We start from the raw sequence: 19,901 nt of genomic DNA on the forward strand, positions 1-19,901 counted from the left end.
GAAGTTGAAAAGTCGATCTGTGATTTTTTATTTTTGTCTGTCTGTTTGCTGGTGCGAGCTGATTTTGGAAGCTACTCTAGACTGAGATCTATTAGGGAAGAAATTACTATTTAAGTGCCATCTAAACAATCAACACGCGAAATGCGGATAGAATCATGGGCTAACTTGGTTAAGACCGAAACTGATAAGGGCCAGAATTTAAAGTAAGCTGTTCTGGAGCCCATAGACATCTACAACGTAAATGCGCCACCCACCTTGAGATATAAGTTCTAAGGTCTCAAGTATAGTTACAACGGCTGCCCCACCCTTCAAACCGAAACGCATTATTGCTTCACGGCAGAAATAAGCAAGGCGGTGGTACCTACCCGCGCGGACTCAAGAGGTCCTCCCACCAGTAATTACGCAAATTATAATTTTGCGGGTTTTATTTTTTATTACACGATGTTATTCCTTCACCATGGAAGTCAATCGTGAACATTTGACAAGTACATATTTCATTAGAAAAATTGGTACCCGCCTGCGGGATTCGAACACCGGTGCATCGCTCAACACTAATGCACCGGACGTCTTATCCTTTAGGCCACGACGACTTATTACTGTTTCGTGGCAGAAATAGGATGGTTACCTCTGAATTCACAACACTCTCCCACCAGAAAATCAATGTTAGAAAAATTTCGAGTGTCTGTTTCTTTTACTAGGTGGTTTCAGATGCTTTGCAGCTTCTGTGCTCATGACCTCTTCGAATTAGTAAAATTGCTATTCGTACTATTGGTAAGACTTAATAGTCCCCGACCGCGGTTGTTAAATTTTGTTTTGATTATTTCAATTACTCTGGCGATTGTTTTCTAAATTGGAATTGATATTTGGTGAAAATGAATTGAGTATTTTCTAAAAATATTATTAATAATGAAAGATAATATGATAAATATATGTTTATGTATAAAAAAAACACGTATTAAAATAATATGTCAAGTGGGCGGTGCGGGCGCACTGGATATTAGTTCTCCCCTTTTGTACAACGTCACTCCTTCTCTCCTCTCTTCTCTTTTGACGGTCAACGATTCGTGTTTCCGCGCGGAAACTTCCTGGTTCCGAGTCAAGGTGTCCTGGGTCCGCGCGGGGTCCGGGGTGCGATGGTCCCGGGCGCGGGGGTCTGACCGCGCGGGGGTCCGGGGCCGCAGCGTGCCGTCGTCGTGTTGGCGAAGCACCACTGCGCGCGCGTCCGACGTGTTCCGCTCTCTGAAAGGATGCTATACCGTTACGAGAACTGTATCGCACATATTGTGGGACTTTTTGGCGGGAACCGAGGAGTGAGATTGTGTGATTTGTTTTATTTTGTCTATTTAGTGTTTCTTCAGGTTTAAATGTGTAATAACGGTGGTTTATTAACTGTTTAGTATCTGTGAAAGTGCACAACTGTGGGAAAATGAAGCAAAGCCGCTGGACGTAACTTCTCGGGATCCTCCAAAAAGTCCACTGGAAAAATCTCAGTAAATGACCACTATTTTACTGAGATTAGATTTCATCCCATATCATCTTATCTCATTTCATTTAATTTCATTTTAGTTGATTAATGTCTCAAATTAATCATCTTCATTTCATTTCATTTCATATTATCATTTTTCATAAAAATAAGATTATAAATTAAAATAAGAAATGACTTGAAGGTCTTAGTTACCAGGTCATAAAATCTCTTGAAAATAGCACACATTGTGCGCGACGTCGGAGGTGCTAATGCTAGCATTCTTATAATTGCTGCAACTCTTTGCTCTTCCATTCTTGGTCGGTGTACCCTAAGTTTTTTTTAAGCACTGATCCCTCGTAAGTTTTGTCCGGTCAAACGATCGCATCATCTGTATCTCAGTTCAGTTCCTAAGGTTTGTAAAATTTGAAATGTTTGGCTAATCGTCTATTCTACCTTAAGGGTATAATTGTTTAAAGACTCTTCAGTAGTACATATCGGCCCAACCATGCCCGTGCCGTTGTTGATGTAGAAGAGCGACGCTAACATCTCCCGGTTCTGCTCCTCCTCCTGTCGTGAATAACGAAGACGCTGGACCTACCTGCCGAATGCGACGAGCTTGTCGATGTCGGTGGGCCGGCGCAGCTCCCCGGCTGACGTGAGCGTGACGCGCAGGGGGGCGGTCGGGGGCGGCGGGGACGCGGCGGGGGAGGACGCGTCCGAGGAACACGAGCCCACGGCCGAGTCTCGCTTGTGTGAGGACTCGGAGCCGGAGGTGGAGCGGCGGCGCGGGGGGGCGACGCGCGGGGGTCCGAAGGCCGCGGGGATGTGCAGCGACGCCGTGATGACGCACTCGTCGTCCGACGCGCAGGCCGTCTGCAACAACGCCATCAGGACCCTCGGTAACACTCCCGAGCTTACAATAATGTAGTATTAGAAGTGACACGAGATGGACCGACGACCTGTTGAGGTCCGCTGGATGCAGTCGGCGCAGGACTGATCCGTGTCCGGGCGGCCTGGTAGGGCTGCCGTACCGCGGAGACCGACGTCGTTGTTCGTCGACTATCGCCTCAACAACCCGTCGGTCGGGCGTCCTCGGGGTGGCGCCGCGTGTCTGGTTGTAGTGTTGACCGCGGGAACCCCCCTACTCTGACCGGGTTTTGACCCCGGACGGAGGTCGGACGTTAGGTGTAAGAGTGCAGGGGAGTCGTTTAGTGGGTGGGCCTTAAAATTCATTGGGCCCGCGGTCTGCTCACAACACCTTGCAGATCGTTGAGTCCCACATACCCCGCGCGCCCCCTAGGCGCGGGGACCTCGTAGGAGGTTCGGCACCCAGCCCAGAAAAAAAAAGGACTGATCTTTGTGGCGAGGCTTGAGGGAAGCCTATGTCCAGTAGTGGACGTCTGTGGGCTGATAGAATAGAAGTGACATTTGTTACTTTGTTTACATGCGATGCCTGCTTTGTTAAGTTTTGTGCCAATCTTCCATCTTCTTAATACCCAGTCTACCTTGGCCTAAAAATCTCTCGCAATGAGTTCGAATCGAGATATATTGCAAAAGGAAAGGTTTGGCTCCAACGTTGTGTTTCTCGAGGAGCGCGTGCTGGGCAGTGTACCTCGTTGTAGTCGCTGGCGGAGTCGTTGGAGTCCGGCGCGGAGTCCAGTCGCGGCGCGGTGCATGACGTCACGCCGCTGCTGCATTCCTCGCTGCTGCGGACCCTGGACAACCAACGTCCTTAATTGAACACATTTTTTTGGAAATAACGTGTTCGTGACTTAGACGCATAGGATCAGCAGGAGCTACGCCATAAGTAGCATTCGGCGTTCATTGGTGTTAAGGCTTCTTGTGAACCCGCACAGGTAGGTACTACAACCACACTGTTATTACTGCCGTGAAGTAGTAATGTGTGTCAATTTGAAAGGTGGGGCAGCCGAATATTTATACTCTTTACAGATTCAAAACTATGAATTGGTATTATCAATATTGTCGTCCATAATTATTATAAAATATTTTTCGTGTATCTCAGGAATGTGGACAAGATAGGACTATTATAACAAATTACATTATTATTTTAGCAACGTTTCGGTCTTTTATTAGACCTTCATCAGGCATCTGAAAATTACACGTAATTGATAACCTACAATACAAAAAACAACAATTGTCTAAACTACCATATTTACCATAATATGAATTTAAATAATCTCCATCATACACTGCACAATTGTCTCAGACATCAGAGACTAATACAAATCTACAAAGCCACTAAATTATTTAATTACTATTTTTTGATTCCGGAAACAAAGCCAACACGACACATAAAATTGCTAATTGCGTGACAAAGGTTAGCCCACTATTGAAACTTCAGTACATAGACTATACTTTACAATATTTTATACTAGCGCCAACCTCGCTAAGTATCAAATTCAAATATATCTGAAATGAAGGTTATTTTTTTCTATTAGATTTATACTCTTTTAATATATCATTATATAAAATACTTAAATTGTTAGTGTCTGTTCGTTTGTTCACAGTATCATTAGTTTTTATAAAGATCATTTCACTAACATTACGTTTCCACCAATTCATTTCTTTATCTAAGATTTCTATCTTATCAAACTCAAAATTATGATGTTGGTCAAAGTGGTGGGTTGCTAATGCTGTTTTATTCTCCTTTAATATATTAATATTTTTGCAATCATAAATGTGTTGTTTTACTCTATTACTCAAATACTGCCTAGTTTGTCCAACATAGCATAAGTCACACGAACAAGGTATTTTATACACTATTCCAGTTTGTTGTTGTTTATTTACTGGATCTTTTAACTTAGAATAGATTGAATTAACTCTCAAGATGTTATAAAATGCTAATCTTACATGAGTTCCTATAAAAACTCTGTTTAATTTATGTGATAATTCTGCTATATAAGGAAACCGACAATATCTAATGTTATTATTATTTGAGTTGACCAAACTCCTTGGTTTATTATTTAAGTTCTCTTTAAATTTATTTATAACACTGTCTACTAATGGTATTTCATAATTATTATTCAACAATATGTTACGAATCTTACTAAAATTAATTTCATAAAAATCACTACTACTTAACTTTGTCATTCTATCAAGTAAACCTTTTATCATACCTATCTTCTGAGACCGAGGATGATTTGAATTCCAATTTAATAGCCGACCTGAACTAATGGGTTTAACAAACCAATCAGTTATCAATTTATCATTTGATCTTTTGACTAACACATCTAGAAAAGATAAACTATCATCCTTTTCTACTTCCATGGTAAATTGTATATTATTGTCAAAGCTATTAAATAACTCTAAGATATTATTTACTTCTGACTCCGGTATGGCTGCGATAGTATCATCCACGTATAACTTTAAGAAGTGAATTTCAAACGGTAGAATCTTCAATATCTGATCGATGACAAAGTTCATAACGATGTTAGCTATAACTGGACTTGCAGGGTTTCCCATACTGCTGCCCTCCATTTGTGCATAGAACTCTCCTTGATATACAAAGTAACTTGAATCATAACAAAACGTAATGAGGTCAACTTACACACTCTTAGGAATTTTTACTAAATGCTTCATATTATCCCAAGTTTCCTCAATTACTTTAAGAATCAAGTCTTTCACTCAATCTATCCACTTTTTCTCAAGCTTACCTTTTCCTCTAAAGCCACTCATATATAAAACTCTCAACTACTAACAACCTCATTGTCATTTCGTCTCATCACATGTCCACACCATCCCAAACGCGCACTCTCAACTTCTCTGTCACAGGTGCCACTTTCAGACTTCCTCTCTATAACTGTTCGATAATATTTATATATGTAAAGAAAAACCTTCATAGTAAAACTCTTCTTTTCTAAAAAGGATTTTTCTTATATTTCATTCAGTGAAGTTTGACATCCAGTAAAAAGAGATTTCAGTTTGCTTAAAAATATAAATTTTATTAGATTAAGGGCTTATAACTGTTGTTTTCTCATTATACATATAACAGATTACTGGTCGTAGGACCTCTCGAGTGTCCGCGCGGGTAGGTACCACCACTCCGTCTATTTCTGCCGTAAAGCAGTAATGCGTTTCGGTTTGAAGGGTGGGGCAGCCGTTGTAGCTATACTGAGACCTTAGAACTTATATCTTATGGTGGGTGGCTCATTTACGTTGTAAATGTCTATGAGCTCCAGTAACCACTTAACATCAGGTGGGTTGTGATCTCGTCCACCCATCTAAGCAACAAAAAAAAAAAAACTGGAGTACCCAATATCATTATATATAATTGAAAAGAGGCTATATCTAGGAACCACGTACCTGGTGACAATGGTCATGGCCGAGGACACGGAGCCGGAGGAGGCGTCCGAGGCTGCCTCCCTCGTCCGTCGACGGTGGACCTTCTCACTGCGCCTGCCGGTAATAGGCAGCTGCATTGGTCATTTAGTTCCGCGGATAGGTATCCGGACCGCGAGAGTCGCTGGTGGAACGGACCACCGGATTGTCGTGGCAACGTCGATATGCTATTTCCTTAGGTTTAGTACTGTCTTCGGTTTTTACGACTCGTGGATACAATTATAATTACTTTGACGGTTCTGTCTTGCGCTTATTACTTTTCCTACCTAAGCTGAGAGCCCTGAGAGGCTATTTCAGCGTAACCTTAACTAGTAGGTGAGCTCGCGGGGCTCAAACCTGACGACGTTGCTAACACGAACCCTAGCAAGAGCCGTGCTTCGCAGAATCTACCACCGGATCGGAAACGCGACCCACTGAGACGATCCGGCGAGAAACTCAGTGGGCTGTGTCTGAGGGTTAATTTACTCGTCGAGCCCTTCGTCGCAAGCGACGGGCGTATTCTTTGCGAAGTTTCGAACACTATACTATTGTAATGGTTACGGGCGTGTGTAGAGTCGTGGACAAATGTCCACAATAGCTTGTTAGAGAAATAGTAATGACAGTGTAGTACCGCGGTCGAGGTACAGAGACATTGGAAGTATTGACCTAGTATTGAGTTTGGTACTCTATTAGACTCAAACGTCATTTTTTTGAAATTTATGAAAATGTGGTGGATATACCTGTCCCGCACGGCGTCGAGTGGTCCCCCGGTGGCGGCGGCGCTGTGTAGACAGTGCTCCCGGGACCACACGCGCCGCGACTCCCCACCCTCGCCCCCCTCGCCGGCCCCCTCGGCCGCCCCCTCGCCCCCCACCTCCGAGCACCTGCGCACACCCATGCTATTCCTGCTAGAACGACGCCCGTGTCAATAACAAGCAATTCTAAGGACTCAACTAACTAGTGATTTCGGTCAAAGAATTAGGTACAGTAAATTGTGGGGAATAGAGGCTTGAATTAGAATAGGGACAAATCTGGGATGTCACAATACTTTTGTCGAGTTGTTAGATTGAACATTGTTGAACTGAAAATGATTTTTATTTAGTGTTTAAGAAAACTAAATATTTTAATTTAGTCATTAAAGACTCAATAAGAATATTAAAAAATCAATTACCTAAAGTTAGGTACCTACCTAATAACTAAATAGTGCCAGCCCTACCGAAAAACTATTATCTCCATACGTATCCTGATTCACCCCAAAGCCAAGGTGAATAGGGTCAAGCGAGTTTTTTAAATGTTTGTGTTTATTTTGTAATGAACTATGTACAATAACGCATCGTATATAAAAATTTAAGCCTCGGGAACCATTTTAATCTCAATTTTATTGGTATTGCCCTAAGAAAAACCATTGAAAATTTGTGCTGGATTTGGAAAGGGTCCCGATTCCCTCCAATTTATAGTACATATAAAGCGTACATAAATTATCTGGAAGTTGATCCAGCGTCGCGTGGGGCCGATGAGTGCGAGGTACTTTCGAAGAAGAAACGGTAGCTTTTTTTTTATTGCTTATTGGGTGGACGAGCTCACAGCCCAGCTGGTGTTAAGTGATTACTGAAGCCCATAGACATCTACAACGTAAATGCGCCACCCACCTTGAGATATAAGTTCTAAGGTCTCAGTATAGTTACAACGGCTGCCCCACCCTTCAAACCGAAACGCATTACTGCTTCACGGCAGAAATAGGCAGGGCAGTGGTATCTACCCGTGCGGACTCACAAGAGGTCCTACCACCAGTAAAAAGGTAATTGTATACTGCCTTCGCATAATAATATATACAATACAAGTATAATTAATCTATTGAATTATGCAACTTCGAGCCAGCGTCTCCCGCACGGTCACGCGGCGGTTCCGGGGTAGGCGAGGGTACTAACTCTGTTCTTCTGAGCAGCAGCGAGTCCAGGTGAGCGGGCTCGGTGTGGGCGAGGTGGATGTACGCCTCGTGCAGCAGTTCCGCGGGCAGCGTCCACAGCTCGCTCTGACGCTCAACCAGCAACCGCACCACGTTGATCACATCCGTTCTCTCTGATAATTGCTCCACGCTGAAATTGGAAAATAAGATATTAGCATTTAGATTCACGAACTGGTGGTAGGACCTCTTGTGAGTCCGCGCGGGTAGGTACCACCGCCCTGCCTATTTCTGCCGTGAAGCAGTAATGCGTTTCGGTTTGAAGGGTGGGGCAGCTGTTGTAACTATACTGAGATCTTAGAACTTATATCTCAAGGTGGGTGGCGCATTTACGTTGAAGATGTCTATGGGCTCTAGTAACCACTTAACACCAGGTGGGCTGTGAGCTCGTCCATCCATCTAAGCAATAAAAAAAAAGAACTGAAGAGATTATGGCCCGTTGGGTTTCTCGCCGGATCTTCTCAGTGGGCCGCGTTTCCGATCCGGTGGTAGATTCTGCAAAGCACTGCTCTTGCTAGGGCTAGTGTTAGCAACACTCCGGTTTGAGCCCCGTGAGCTCACCTACACGTCAAAGAGAAGCTAAAATAGCCTCTCAAAGCCATCAGCATAGGTAGGGGAAAAAAGAGATGATTTAGACAAGGATTTTTTAGGTTTTGCTGCTACGGCTGGCTGCTACTCTAGTTACTAAATAAAAATAAAATATGGTTAAAGTTTCGAAAGTAATTTAAATATAGTTTATCTTAAAATCGTGCCATAATGACTGACAACCCTAAGATTTTTTAGATAGAATTTTTACCTTGACCGTTTAGATATGTTTTCCTAATGTTTACATTGACTATTCAATCTGTAGGGTGGACAAGTATAAAAGTGCTCGGTAGCAGACCAGTATATGGCATGTGGCCTGCCTACGAACTCTGAAGTGACCAGCACGTATAAGCAGCACGGATCCTACAGCAGAATGTGTTGGTATTAAAGCTGGGCGTGCTTTAATTACCTTGCAGGTTCATTCGGTTTATTCCTATGCAGTATATTTGGTGCGAATATTGTGGCTAAATTGCCGGGGTCCATCTTGTGGCCGGGTTTGATTTCGTCGCCAGAATGCTCCGCGAGTTGCGATAGGAATGACAGCAAGACGTTGAGGGTGTCGCGATGGGCGGCCGGCAGCAACTGCACGATCAGCCGGATCGCCTCCCACTGGAAATGACGGTTATGAATCTCTGAAAGTAAAGAGTAAAAGCTTTGAAATCGATCTTGCTTCTTAGGGCAACCAGAGTATTGATTGTCTGGTATTCGACGGGTAGAAGGATCTAGTAGACATCACGTCGAAAATGTGCCGCCTCTCGTCATGAGATCATGATCTCAAGTGCGTTTGAGCATCTCTAATTTGGCACTCTTCAAACGAAATGAACTTTTCAGAATTTTCTACTTTATTTCATAAACTAGTGAACTAAATCAGAGTCTACCTGATGCGACGTTGATATTGGATTCAACAGACATTACAAGGTTGAAGTGTAAATCGTATTGTCTAACGGATGTATCTTTAAAGAGGCTGTGCGTTCAGGACATAACCGTTTTGCGGCAGAAATAGAACGGCGGTTCGTGTAAGGTAGGCAGAATTACAATATGCCCTTCCTACAGTAAATGACATTTGGTAATTGCAGATCGCTATTTTACTATTATACTGAGAAAACGATTCTGCTGTCACCAGTACTCATCATACCATCGGGTATGTCACTTTGTCACTTATTTGTTTTTTACAACACCCATAGGTTGATATGGGGTGTACAGAGGCGGCTTTATCTATGGTACAGGGTGCATTGCATTTGGGCGCAGCGGTTTTAAGGGTCGCCAACCTCAGCTATTTCAATGTACCAGTTACAATTGTACCTATTCCATTTTGACCGCGCGATTACTGGAGGGCGCTATGGTAATAATTACACCCGGACGCTACACGGGCTAGAAATATCTTTGGGTGTGGCACTATTCTGGGCCAGAACATCTTATGGCATTTTATGATAGCACCAAATTCTTGGGCTTGCTTTACGGCCTAATATTGTTACAAATGTCCGAAGCCAGAACTTACTTTGCGTGTGTAAGAACGCAGAGTAAAGGTCCCTGCAGAGCAGTGGATCTGGCAAGTCCCTCAGGAATTCCTTGAGTAACGCGGCCACGTCGTGTGGACTCACCACCGAATCCAGTGCAGCCTCTTGACACCTCTCCCAGTCTTCGCGTAACTGAAAATAGAAAAGTCGTCGGTAATTTAGGAATTGTTTTACTTTAGCTTAAGAGTACGCTCCGGTTTAACATATATTAGATTAAAAATATGAATATATAAAAATATATAAACAAACGCATGAATCAGGATGAAATATTAGATTTAAGACCGAGTCCGTTCAGAAGTCCTTTCAAGGTGCTCTTAGAACTGTTACTTCTCTAGAGAAAAGTATTTCTCGTAAGCGTAAATTCTAAATCGGAACCCAAAACGAATCAACAAATATACAGAGAAGTAATTTAGTTGTAAGAAAATTTAACACAACCAAGGCTCGTGTTAACGTGGCAATTTCAGAATTCACTAATAAATTATAAATTTTTGGCTTCGATTTCACGTTATTTTCGTTCGGTGACGTTCAACTAACAAAACAAATTGTTTGAGAAGCCATTTTACATTGTAAAGCGGTGCTTATCAATACAAAGTGCCATTTGTATTTTGGTTGCGGTCGGTAATGCACGGATTTGTAGAAAACAACGTGCTGTATGTAGGTCACGTTTGAGTTTGGGACTGTACCAGCTAAAACTATGATAAAACTATTTAAAAAAATTAAAGTATAACTACTAGACTAGTCGTAACTAATGTTATTACGGTAAAAAATCTGGTAAATACACTCAGCGTTCATAAGTTCCAACTTCAGAGTAGAAGTGACTGATAATGTTAGTTATACGGAAATATTTGTTTTACGGTTGTTTTTTTTGGGTTTTCGTGAATTAAAAGGTAAAAAAACCGGTAAAATATAGCCCGTTTTCATTATTTCAGATTCGATGGCTCAGCATTGTAATGACACCCGTAAGCTGCAGGTGAATGCACCCTAGCATCGATTGAGATCACTGCGAGATCAAAGACAAATATTTTCGGTTCTTTTTCTATCTGTTTGTCGGGCTGTCAATGGATTTATAAAAAAAAATCGGCTAATATCAGTGATTATGGTCGAATTTCGAATATTGGATAATATTGTATAAGTAAATAATATTCATTTCCCCATAGCTATTCTTTAAGAAATTTCGCCACCATTTGTGCTGGTTTTCATGGAATGTTCTCGACATCATCTGTTACTGTAGTAGGTCCGTTATGAAGATGCTTGGTCTGCTGTTATTGTTCAAAGGGCAGAAGACCCAATCCAAGCCGCCGTCACGATATCAGTGGCCTTCTTCCCGTGCCAATCGATTGTTAATAAATATTAATGACTTAATTAGCAATTTGGCGCGGAGCTCTTGTTCATGTTTTATAGCAATTAAAATTATTGCCACTGCTCATTGTTCTAATATTAAACGAAGTGATTATCGCTCTTGTCTATTTAGAAATGATCATGGGTGCTCACAGTTGGAAGCCTGTCAGGAATGTTATGGTTTTTATACGTAGCGACGTTCTCAATTGCCAGCGTAAATAAACAATGACAAGGATTTTTAATGCGACTTCGGCCCGTTATGCGTGGTGGGATATACATTCCTCACGGTTTATTTGGTATTCAATTAGTAGTGACATTATTTATATCACAGCTTGAATGACAACATCCATCCCCAAAGACAAAACTCGGTGAGTTTCTTGCCGGATCTTCTAAGTGGGTCGCTAGTCCAATCCGGTGGTAGATTCAGCGAGAAACTGCTCTTACCAGAGTCAGTGTTAGCAATTATCTCAGGTCGAGTCCGTGAGGTCACCTAACGGTACGCGCGTAATTGGAATATCTACTTAGGCTGACAGCGATAAGGTTGAACAAATCACCACCTTGCAACTGCAACGAGTGAGGTATATACTTCATTACATGCGGACAACAGAGGACTTATAGCAATAAACTAAAATATATGGTTTCTTGATAATATCTGCCTGTTGATACAATTAAGGAGCCATAGCTTCCGTTTGGAAGCTTAACAGCCATTATAAAGTGCTTCAGTAATGCCTCAAGATGGTTTTTTGGATGGGCATTTACGTTTGATGTCTATAGTCCAGAAAGTCATATCATTGCCTCTAGAATTATGTAAATACTACACGTACTTTTTTCAGTGTTCTCTCTCATTTCCGGTAGAAAATAATACTAAGCAAATACCTGTCTAACTCTCTGCTTCGAGGATGACACCCTGAAGAGACCAGTCGCGTTGAGACCGTGCCGTCGCAAGTGTGCGATGCAGGCCGTGATCAGAGCTGGTACCTTAGGCCCCCCACCGCCGGCCTCCTCCAATCCTGTCCAGCCCCAGTCTCCGGAGTCGCAGGATTCACTCTGAAATAATATGATTTGAAATTCTTAAGTCCGGAATATTAAAATGTTTTTGTTTTCTTCTTCTTCTTGGTTGGGTTTCCTCAATACTGAGGGTCGTGACCACCTCCTCGTAACAAGAGCTTATTCCTGATCATTCCACGCCACCTGCCTCTATCTGCCGCCGAGAATAGAGCATCGTGAACTATCAGAGCATGGTGTCGAGGGTAATGCGGATCTGGTTATTCCAGTCAGTTTTAAAACCAGTAAATGGTCCTCTTTTTCATAAATAACGTAATTGCTGCAATTAGTATAAAACTACCAGAGTATATTTGTGACGGTAACAAGAATTTCCGCCTTATAGACGAACTCGCAAGTGTAGATAAAAGGCGCAAAGGAACTTCGTTCAGTGTCTCTTGCGGATAATTCAGTCACTAAGCATGCATGAGCATACGGCTCACCGGATAACGTGTGAATATAAGAACGTTAATAATAATGAAAAATAATTAATAAACCCGGGGCACAAATGAGAGGCTATCGCACAGGGCCCATTTCATTCCTTTTTGCAAGTAGAACCTGTTATAGAACACAGGATACCGTGGAGATGAGCTCATTCTAAAGCCGAATGGTACGCAGCAAGTCTCTGACAATGCACTATAGATGAGCATATTTGATGAAGTGGGCTCCGATTGCTGAGACAATGTTAAAGTTAAACGTATTCCTGACCTATGTACCCAAAGTACTCTTAAACTATATCGATTAGACAGATCATTCACGCCAATAAAATAAAACCTAACCTCCAAGAGTCTACGTAATCTGATGACGTGTAAGGAACGGACAAAAAGATTCACACCCAACAAGTTCACGCGTAAACAAATACACATTTTACTGACCATAAATCATTTCGTTTTAAGAGTTTTCACGATATCTGTCACGGTTCTTCAGATTTAATACCCAGTTCGCCTCTTAGATTTAGATACTGGAATTTTTTATGGATAGTTTTTTTTTTTTAAATCGCGCTATGAAATTTTGCTAAAATATACCTATACCCGTTATAAATATGATTTAACTGAGGCAACGCAAAAAAACTTGTGATCTGCACACGCGATAAAATTGAAACTTTTAGAAGAACTCTATCTCATTCTCTCGCTTTCTAAGTCGTTTGCCTCTTTGTGGTGTCACTTTTTCGTTTCATCGAGCTTCAAGTCACAGCGCTGCTAAAATGTTTTCGCTTAAAAAATGTCAGACAAGCTCACATTCCATCCGATCCTAAACCATGGTTTTTTTTTGTTATGATTGAAGGATTACTTGTGGCCCGTAGGCCTTTCCAGTTTCACCAGGACAGGTGGGCGAGCAAAGGCTCAGCCAGGAGAGGTGGGATTTGCTAACAGCTACCCGAGCGCTTCCGAAGGAGACCTAACAACTCAAGAGCAACTGCTTCGCGAATGAATCTACTACCGGATCGGAATCGCGACCTGCTGAGAAGATCCGGCGAGAAACTCAGCGAGCTGATTCATGGGTTAGGTCGCACGGCGAACTCTTTGTCGAGTTCGACGAGTACGGTTACCGGGGTCCCTAAGCCTGCTCCTAGTGTTAGAGCTAAAGGCGTCTAATGAAAAGGTTATTGGATCAGATTGATCCGTAAGGACGTGAAAAACAATGTCATAACCACCAATGAGCGAAACCCCATTTAGACGACACCGCTTTGAAACAGCAGTCTGAATTCTCAATTGCTTTGGTCTATCAGACGTCTCACTATTCAAACACGGGATTGCTTCATCTCCATTACAGAATAGACGGAATGGTGACACCTCCGCGCGTTTTTAATAGGGCTTTATTTAAAAAATATTTTTTATTGTTTAGATGGGTGGACGAACTCATGGCCCGCCTGGTGTTAAGTGGTTACCGGAGCTCATACACACCTACATCGTAAATGCCGCCACCCACCTTGAGATATGAGTTCTAATGTCTCAGTATAGTTACAACGGCTGCCCCACCCTTCAAACCGAAACGCATTACTGCTTCACGGCAGAAATGGGCGGGGTCGTGGTACCTACCCGTGTGGACTCACAAGACGTCCTAGCACCAGTAATTACGCAAATTATAAATGTGCGGGTTTGATTTTTACTACACGATGTTATTCTTTCACCGTGGAAGTCAACATTGTTTATAAGCATTTAAATAATTGGAAATGTTTGTTTGTTTGGTTCGAATCTTGCAAGCTAAATTAGGATCGCTTGCCCTTATCTCTTAACAGAGTCAAAAAATTTCACGTCGACAATCACGACAATTGAAAAATTGTCCGACAACCTATTATTTTTCGACACGATCACACGTACTCATTCTTCTGCATAAAAACAAAAACAAAATGACAATCATGATCGAAGTGAAAACGAATTAACAGTTAATCTTTCAGCGCAATCGAACGCCGACATAGAGATACGACGAATACTCCACTTGAATCTTCCATCGGTCTGCCCGCCAGTCTATCTAGCATTATACACAAAAGGCCAGCCACCGGTAGCTAACCGCTATCGTACTAAACATACGTGGCCCGGTTATTTTAGTACGTGGATATGGCCGCGCGTGGCTGCGTCATGCGATAAAATTATCGCGACCTTAATGAAAGCAAGCAGTTGGGAAGGCCGCGCAGGTAACCGGACACCCGTGACGTCACGCGTACGTCACGCATCGGGATACACCTCCCTGACATGTGTTCGTTGGAGCACAACTGTCCTGTACTGACGCGGTTCGATTTGTCGGAGTCGCGTTCTGTACATGAGTTTTGAGGCATATGGCACTTCAGGTTAAGTCTTTATACCCTTGCGGTCACTGCAGCGTGTAAAACGTTAATGTAGCTAAAAGTAGGCAGCCATTCAGCCAATCAGCCGCCATAAGTTTTTTAATTTCATCAAATCATAAATTTTTTATTTGATAACTAGCTGACCCGGCAGGCTTCGTAGTGCCTCAATCAATAAATAAAAGACCTAAACTTTTGTATAAAATAGCTTAAAAAACCAAAAGGAATCCGTCCGACAGGGGACAAATCAAAGGAAAAACAAAATTGTTTGTTTTTATATAATTCCAAGCATTTTTATATTTATTCACCTTAAAAACCTTATCTGGACTTCCACAAATAATTCAAGACCAAAATTAGCCAAATCGGTCCAGCCGTTCTCGAGTTTTAGCGAGACTAACGAACAGCAATTCATTTTTATATGTATAGATAGATATAGATAAACAAATAGTGTATTTAAACAATACTGTCGATTATTCTATCGTAAAATATATTGTTGGGGGGGGTCAAGACTGACCCTCATGTTCCCTAACTACGCCCATGATTGACACCGCATCACAAGAAGTCGAAGTATTGAGCGCAGATATGGTACGAGCGTATTGTGATGGTACTAAGCTGCCTAATTCATTCATGATAACTATTATAAAATAACAGAAAATATACGTTAAGATGTTGTATGCAATAAAATCTAAAGCAATTTATTCCGGGTCAAAAAAAATTCCATTGAAATTCACTATTAACATTTTTAATGGTGAACTAATAAATCCTGTATTGGAAGTTTGTTGGGCTAAATTCTACCACCCTGCCTAATCCTACCTCGATTTAATCACTTGATGTGTAGGATAGTCGTTTTGTTACATAAGTGAAACTTTTCCTCATACCTCAAGATAGGCGGAGGCGTTCACGCCATGATGTCTATGGTCTCTTGTTACTATATAACAATCAAATGGGCTATGAGCTCGTCTAGAGTCAAAAAAAGCAGACTTTTGCCACATTTATTCGCCAATATACAACCCCAATATACAATAACGTTAAAACGCTACGCGTCTAAAGATGCGAAGTTTATCATCGTGGAAACAAATTATAAAGTCGAATGTCTAGACGCGACGGCTTGTCAGTTGTTTATGAATTCTCATCATCCATCACGTCGGATCAAACCTCGCAGACGAAACAATTTATAACACACGTTTTCCGGTGAACACTAACTGATTGCGGGACTTGAAGCTTTAATGCTTCTAAACTAATAATATCTTGCCACGTTGTGATTGCGACCAGCCCATTGAGTTTCTCTTCTCAGTGGGTCGCGTTTCCGATTCGGTGGTAGATTCTGCGAAGCACGGCTCTTGCTAGGGCCAGTGGTAGCAACGCCTCTGATTTGAGTCCCGAGACCTCACCTACACGCTAGGGTAACGCTAATATAGTCTCTCAAAAATATAAGCATCAGTAGGGAAAAAAAATTGCGGCTAGACCATGTCACTTTTATAGCAAATTGATAATGCTGTCCTAAAATGTATTCACAAACTAACCCACTTAAAATCGGTTAACACATAGAACACTCTTTGACTTTTCTGCTCATATATGTAAAATTATGGTGCGTGTCTCTCTCTAGCACTAGTCCTCGCCTCATCTCGAAAAACCCAAAGCTAATCAACTCTAAATAATGTTACAGTTAGTACGGAACGTTGTAAAAACTTTAACTTTAATGTTATTTCTATAGGCACTAGTGTAACCCCAGCCACACTCGTCGGGTGCTCTGATGGTAATAAGAGTTACGAATTATTAGAATTATTATGTACACTACAAAAATTATTTAACGGGTACTCACAAGCGATTTTCACATTTAATAAGTTCCCTGTGAGGCTCTATTGCAAGTGTCATGGTCACGGGTAGGACGTTAGGAACAGACTGACATTTCTTTACTTTATATTCCTATGTTGCATGTTACATATGAACTTCCATCACTTGGCCTAACAATATGAACACAATAACAATATCGACAGTTTTTTTTCCGTAAACTTAAGGAACGCTTACTGCTTAGCTTACTGAAGCTAATATTGGATTCCATTCACTATTTACCTGTTAAATAATTAAATTTTATAATTCTAATTACATAAAAGTGTATTTGATTATTAATTGTTTTCAAAACTGAGAGGGTTCTCAGTTCAATAGTTTTACCTCGAATCTTTTTTTTTTATGAACCGATTTTTTCGATTTAGTTGCTTTACGTGTGTGGCAAATTTTATCAAGATATAGTCAGCAGTTTTTAAGTTATCCTTCCTTAATATAATCCTTAATGATGCATATTTAATTGACAATCGTTTGATATTTTTTTATCGATTTATTTGACTATTTAATTTGTTGAAATTAGTTTTCTTTTATGGTTAAAATTTTGTTTTAAATTATTATTACAATACACAACGTAGCAAGCTTACGATTTCTGACGGAAAAAATCGTCCACGGAACGCCTGTAGTTGCTTTTTTTTATTGCTTATTTCGGAGGTATATCTAGCTCACAGCCTACTTGTGTTAAGTAGTTAATGGATCCCATAGATATCTACAACATAAATACCGCCACCCACCTTGAGATATGAGTTGTTAGGTCTCAGTATAGTTACAACGGCTACTCAACCCTTCAAACCGAAACCCAGTACTGCTTCACGGCAGAAATGGTGGTACTTACCCGTGCGGATTCACAAGACGTCCTACCACCAGTAATTTTGCAGGTTTGATTTTTTATTATACGTGGAAGTCAATTGTGAATATAGGTTAAGTACGTATTTCATTAGAGAACCTGCCACCGGGATTTGAAAACCGGTGCATCGCAAGATACGAATGCCACGACGACTTCAAAAAACTAGAACTTGTTTTAAGAGTTCTTTGACAGCTTAAGTAGCACGGAATTTTATATTTTCTTTAAAGCCCCGATACAAAGTCAGACCCCGATAACAGCTAATGTAACCCAGACGCGTTATCGCATATAAAGCGAGGAAAACTGCGGACTAGCCTTCGCTTCAATAATTATAATAATAAATATATAATAATATATATATGTCGTGGTTAACGACTTTTAGTAATATTAAGAGGTTGTTTTGACTATTATTTTAAATGATGAAATGTTGTTTTGATAAATATCACAAAATGTAGGGTAGACTCCGTAACGCCACAGTATAAAATGGCGGTACGTGGACAGAGTCGTGGCGACTTCAGACCGCAGCTACCACCATGGGACAGTGGTTCCGGAAGTGGCGCATCGACATCAACCCCACGAAAAGCACAGCGGTGCTTTTCAAAAGGGGTCGCCCTCCGAACACCACGCTGAGCATCCCCCTCCCGACTAGGCGCGTCAACACCTCCGCCCCCACCATTCGCCCAATCACGATGTTCGACCAGCCCATACCGTGGGCCCCGAAGGTCAAATATTTAGGCGTCACCCTCGACAGTAGGATGACATTCCGCCCCCACATCAAGACGGTACGCGACCGTGCCGCCTTCATTCTAGGACGTCTCTACCCGATGATATGTAGGAGAAGTAAAATGTCCCTTAGAAATAAGGTGACACTCTACAAAACCTGCATACGCCCCGTCATGACCTATGCAAGTGTAGTGTTCGCTCACGCGGCCCGCATACACTTAAAATCATTTCAAATTATTCAATCCCGTTTTTGCAGGATAGCCGTCGGAGCCCCGTGGTTCGTCAGGAACGTCGACCTCCATGACGACCTGGACTTAGAGTCCATCAGTAAGTATCTTCAGTCGGCGTCCATGCGCCACGTCGATAAAGCAGCACGACACGAGAACCCTCTCATCGTGGCCGCCGGTAACTACATTCCCGATCCTGCGGACAGAATGGAAAGCAGTCGACGTCGCCCAAAACACGTCATCTCGGATCCTCCCGATCCACTAACGGTGCTTTTAGGTACTTCAAGCACCGGTCACCGTTCTCGTCGAAGGGCTCGACCAGTAAATTAACTCTCAGACACAGCCCACTGATTTTCTCGCCGGATCTTCTCAGTGGGTCGCGTTTCCGATCCGGTGGTAGATTCTGCGAAGCACGGCTCTTGCTAGGGTTCGTGTTAGCAACATCGTCAGGTTTGAGCCCCGTGAGCTCACCTACTAAAGTTAGGGTTACGCTGACATAGCCGCTAGGGCTATCAGCTTAGGTAGGAAGAAAAAAAAAGAGTCGTGGCATTCCGTGTCAGACAGTCATTTAGTCCGTATCAGACGGTCCGTCCGTTTCAGTCAGTGAGTCTCTGGCAGTCAGTCAGTCGGTTTGTCGGTATGTGGAACGAAACTCTCGGTTTACCCTGTCATTGTGAAAGTTGTGTGTGTTAAGTTTCAATAATTATTATTCGGAAAGTTTTATTGACTAAACTGAGTTCAATCGAATACGAGTGATGACGGAAACCTACCGCTCAGCCATCCCTGACGTGAGCCAACATATATATAAACTATAATAATATAAAACTCGAACGCAAAGCATCCGAACTAATACTCGTATATATAAAACGCATACTAAACGACTGCAACCCGAAACAATTACACGAACCACAAAATTAACCACAACGCAATTCCCGAAACCGTTACAATTATAAATTAGTTTTGTTGGTTACAATTTAATACGTTACACGTTTTACGACATTCTACGCGTTTTGTATTCTGGATAATGTTACGGAAAATTTTTTATAGTCTCACGGTCCGGTGGGGGCGCTTCGACTGCTTTATGGAGTGAATATTATTTGTTAAGCGCTCGAGTTTATGAGCTTTAGCGAATTTTGAAGGGCCCCGTGGAAGGTTAGAGGCCAAATTAAGCTCCGCTGAGCCTAAATGAGCTGAGAAGTCATGAATATTCATAGAGAGAGCGGTGTGTAACAAACT

The 19,901-nt window shown here is 41.9% G+C and overlaps 1 protein-coding gene across 3 annotated transcripts in view; it reads right to left on the reverse strand.

The window, feature by feature from the left end:
- Positions 1-919: 919 nt before the first annotated feature.
- Positions 920-19,901, reverse strand: part of RhoGAP102A (Rho GTPase activating protein at 102A) — an 84,407-nt gene continuing 65,425 nt past the window's right edge. The window contains exons 5-13 of one of the 3 annotated variants that reach the window (XM_028181146.2): positions 12,083-12,253; positions 9,850-10,000; positions 8,761-8,983; positions 7,732-7,899; positions 6,544-6,708; positions 5,789-5,875; positions 3,078-3,180; positions 2,064-2,338; positions 920-1,239 (exon numbers count right to left, since the gene is read on the reverse strand). In XM_028181146.2, coding sequence (XP_028036947.2) covers positions 969-1,239; positions 2,064-2,338; positions 3,078-3,180; positions 5,789-5,875; positions 6,544-6,708; positions 7,732-7,899; positions 8,761-8,983; positions 9,850-10,000; positions 12,083-12,253 — 1,614 coding nt within the window. In that variant the 3' untranslated portion in view covers positions 920-968. Of the gene's footprint in view, positions 1,240-2,063; positions 2,339-3,077; positions 3,181-5,788; positions 5,882-6,543; positions 6,709-7,731; positions 7,900-8,760; positions 8,984-9,849; positions 10,001-12,082; positions 12,254-19,901 lie in introns of all 3 variants that reach the window. The other 2 variants (XM_089739437.1, XM_028181144.2) reach the window with 2 other exon arrangements.

This window comes from Bombyx mandarina, chromosome A1 (assembly GCF_030267445.1).
Source record: "Bombyx mandarina strain Sakado chromosome A1, ASM3026744v2".
Lineage (NCBI taxonomy): Eukaryota > Metazoa > Arthropoda > Insecta > Lepidoptera > Bombycidae > Bombyx > Bombyx mandarina.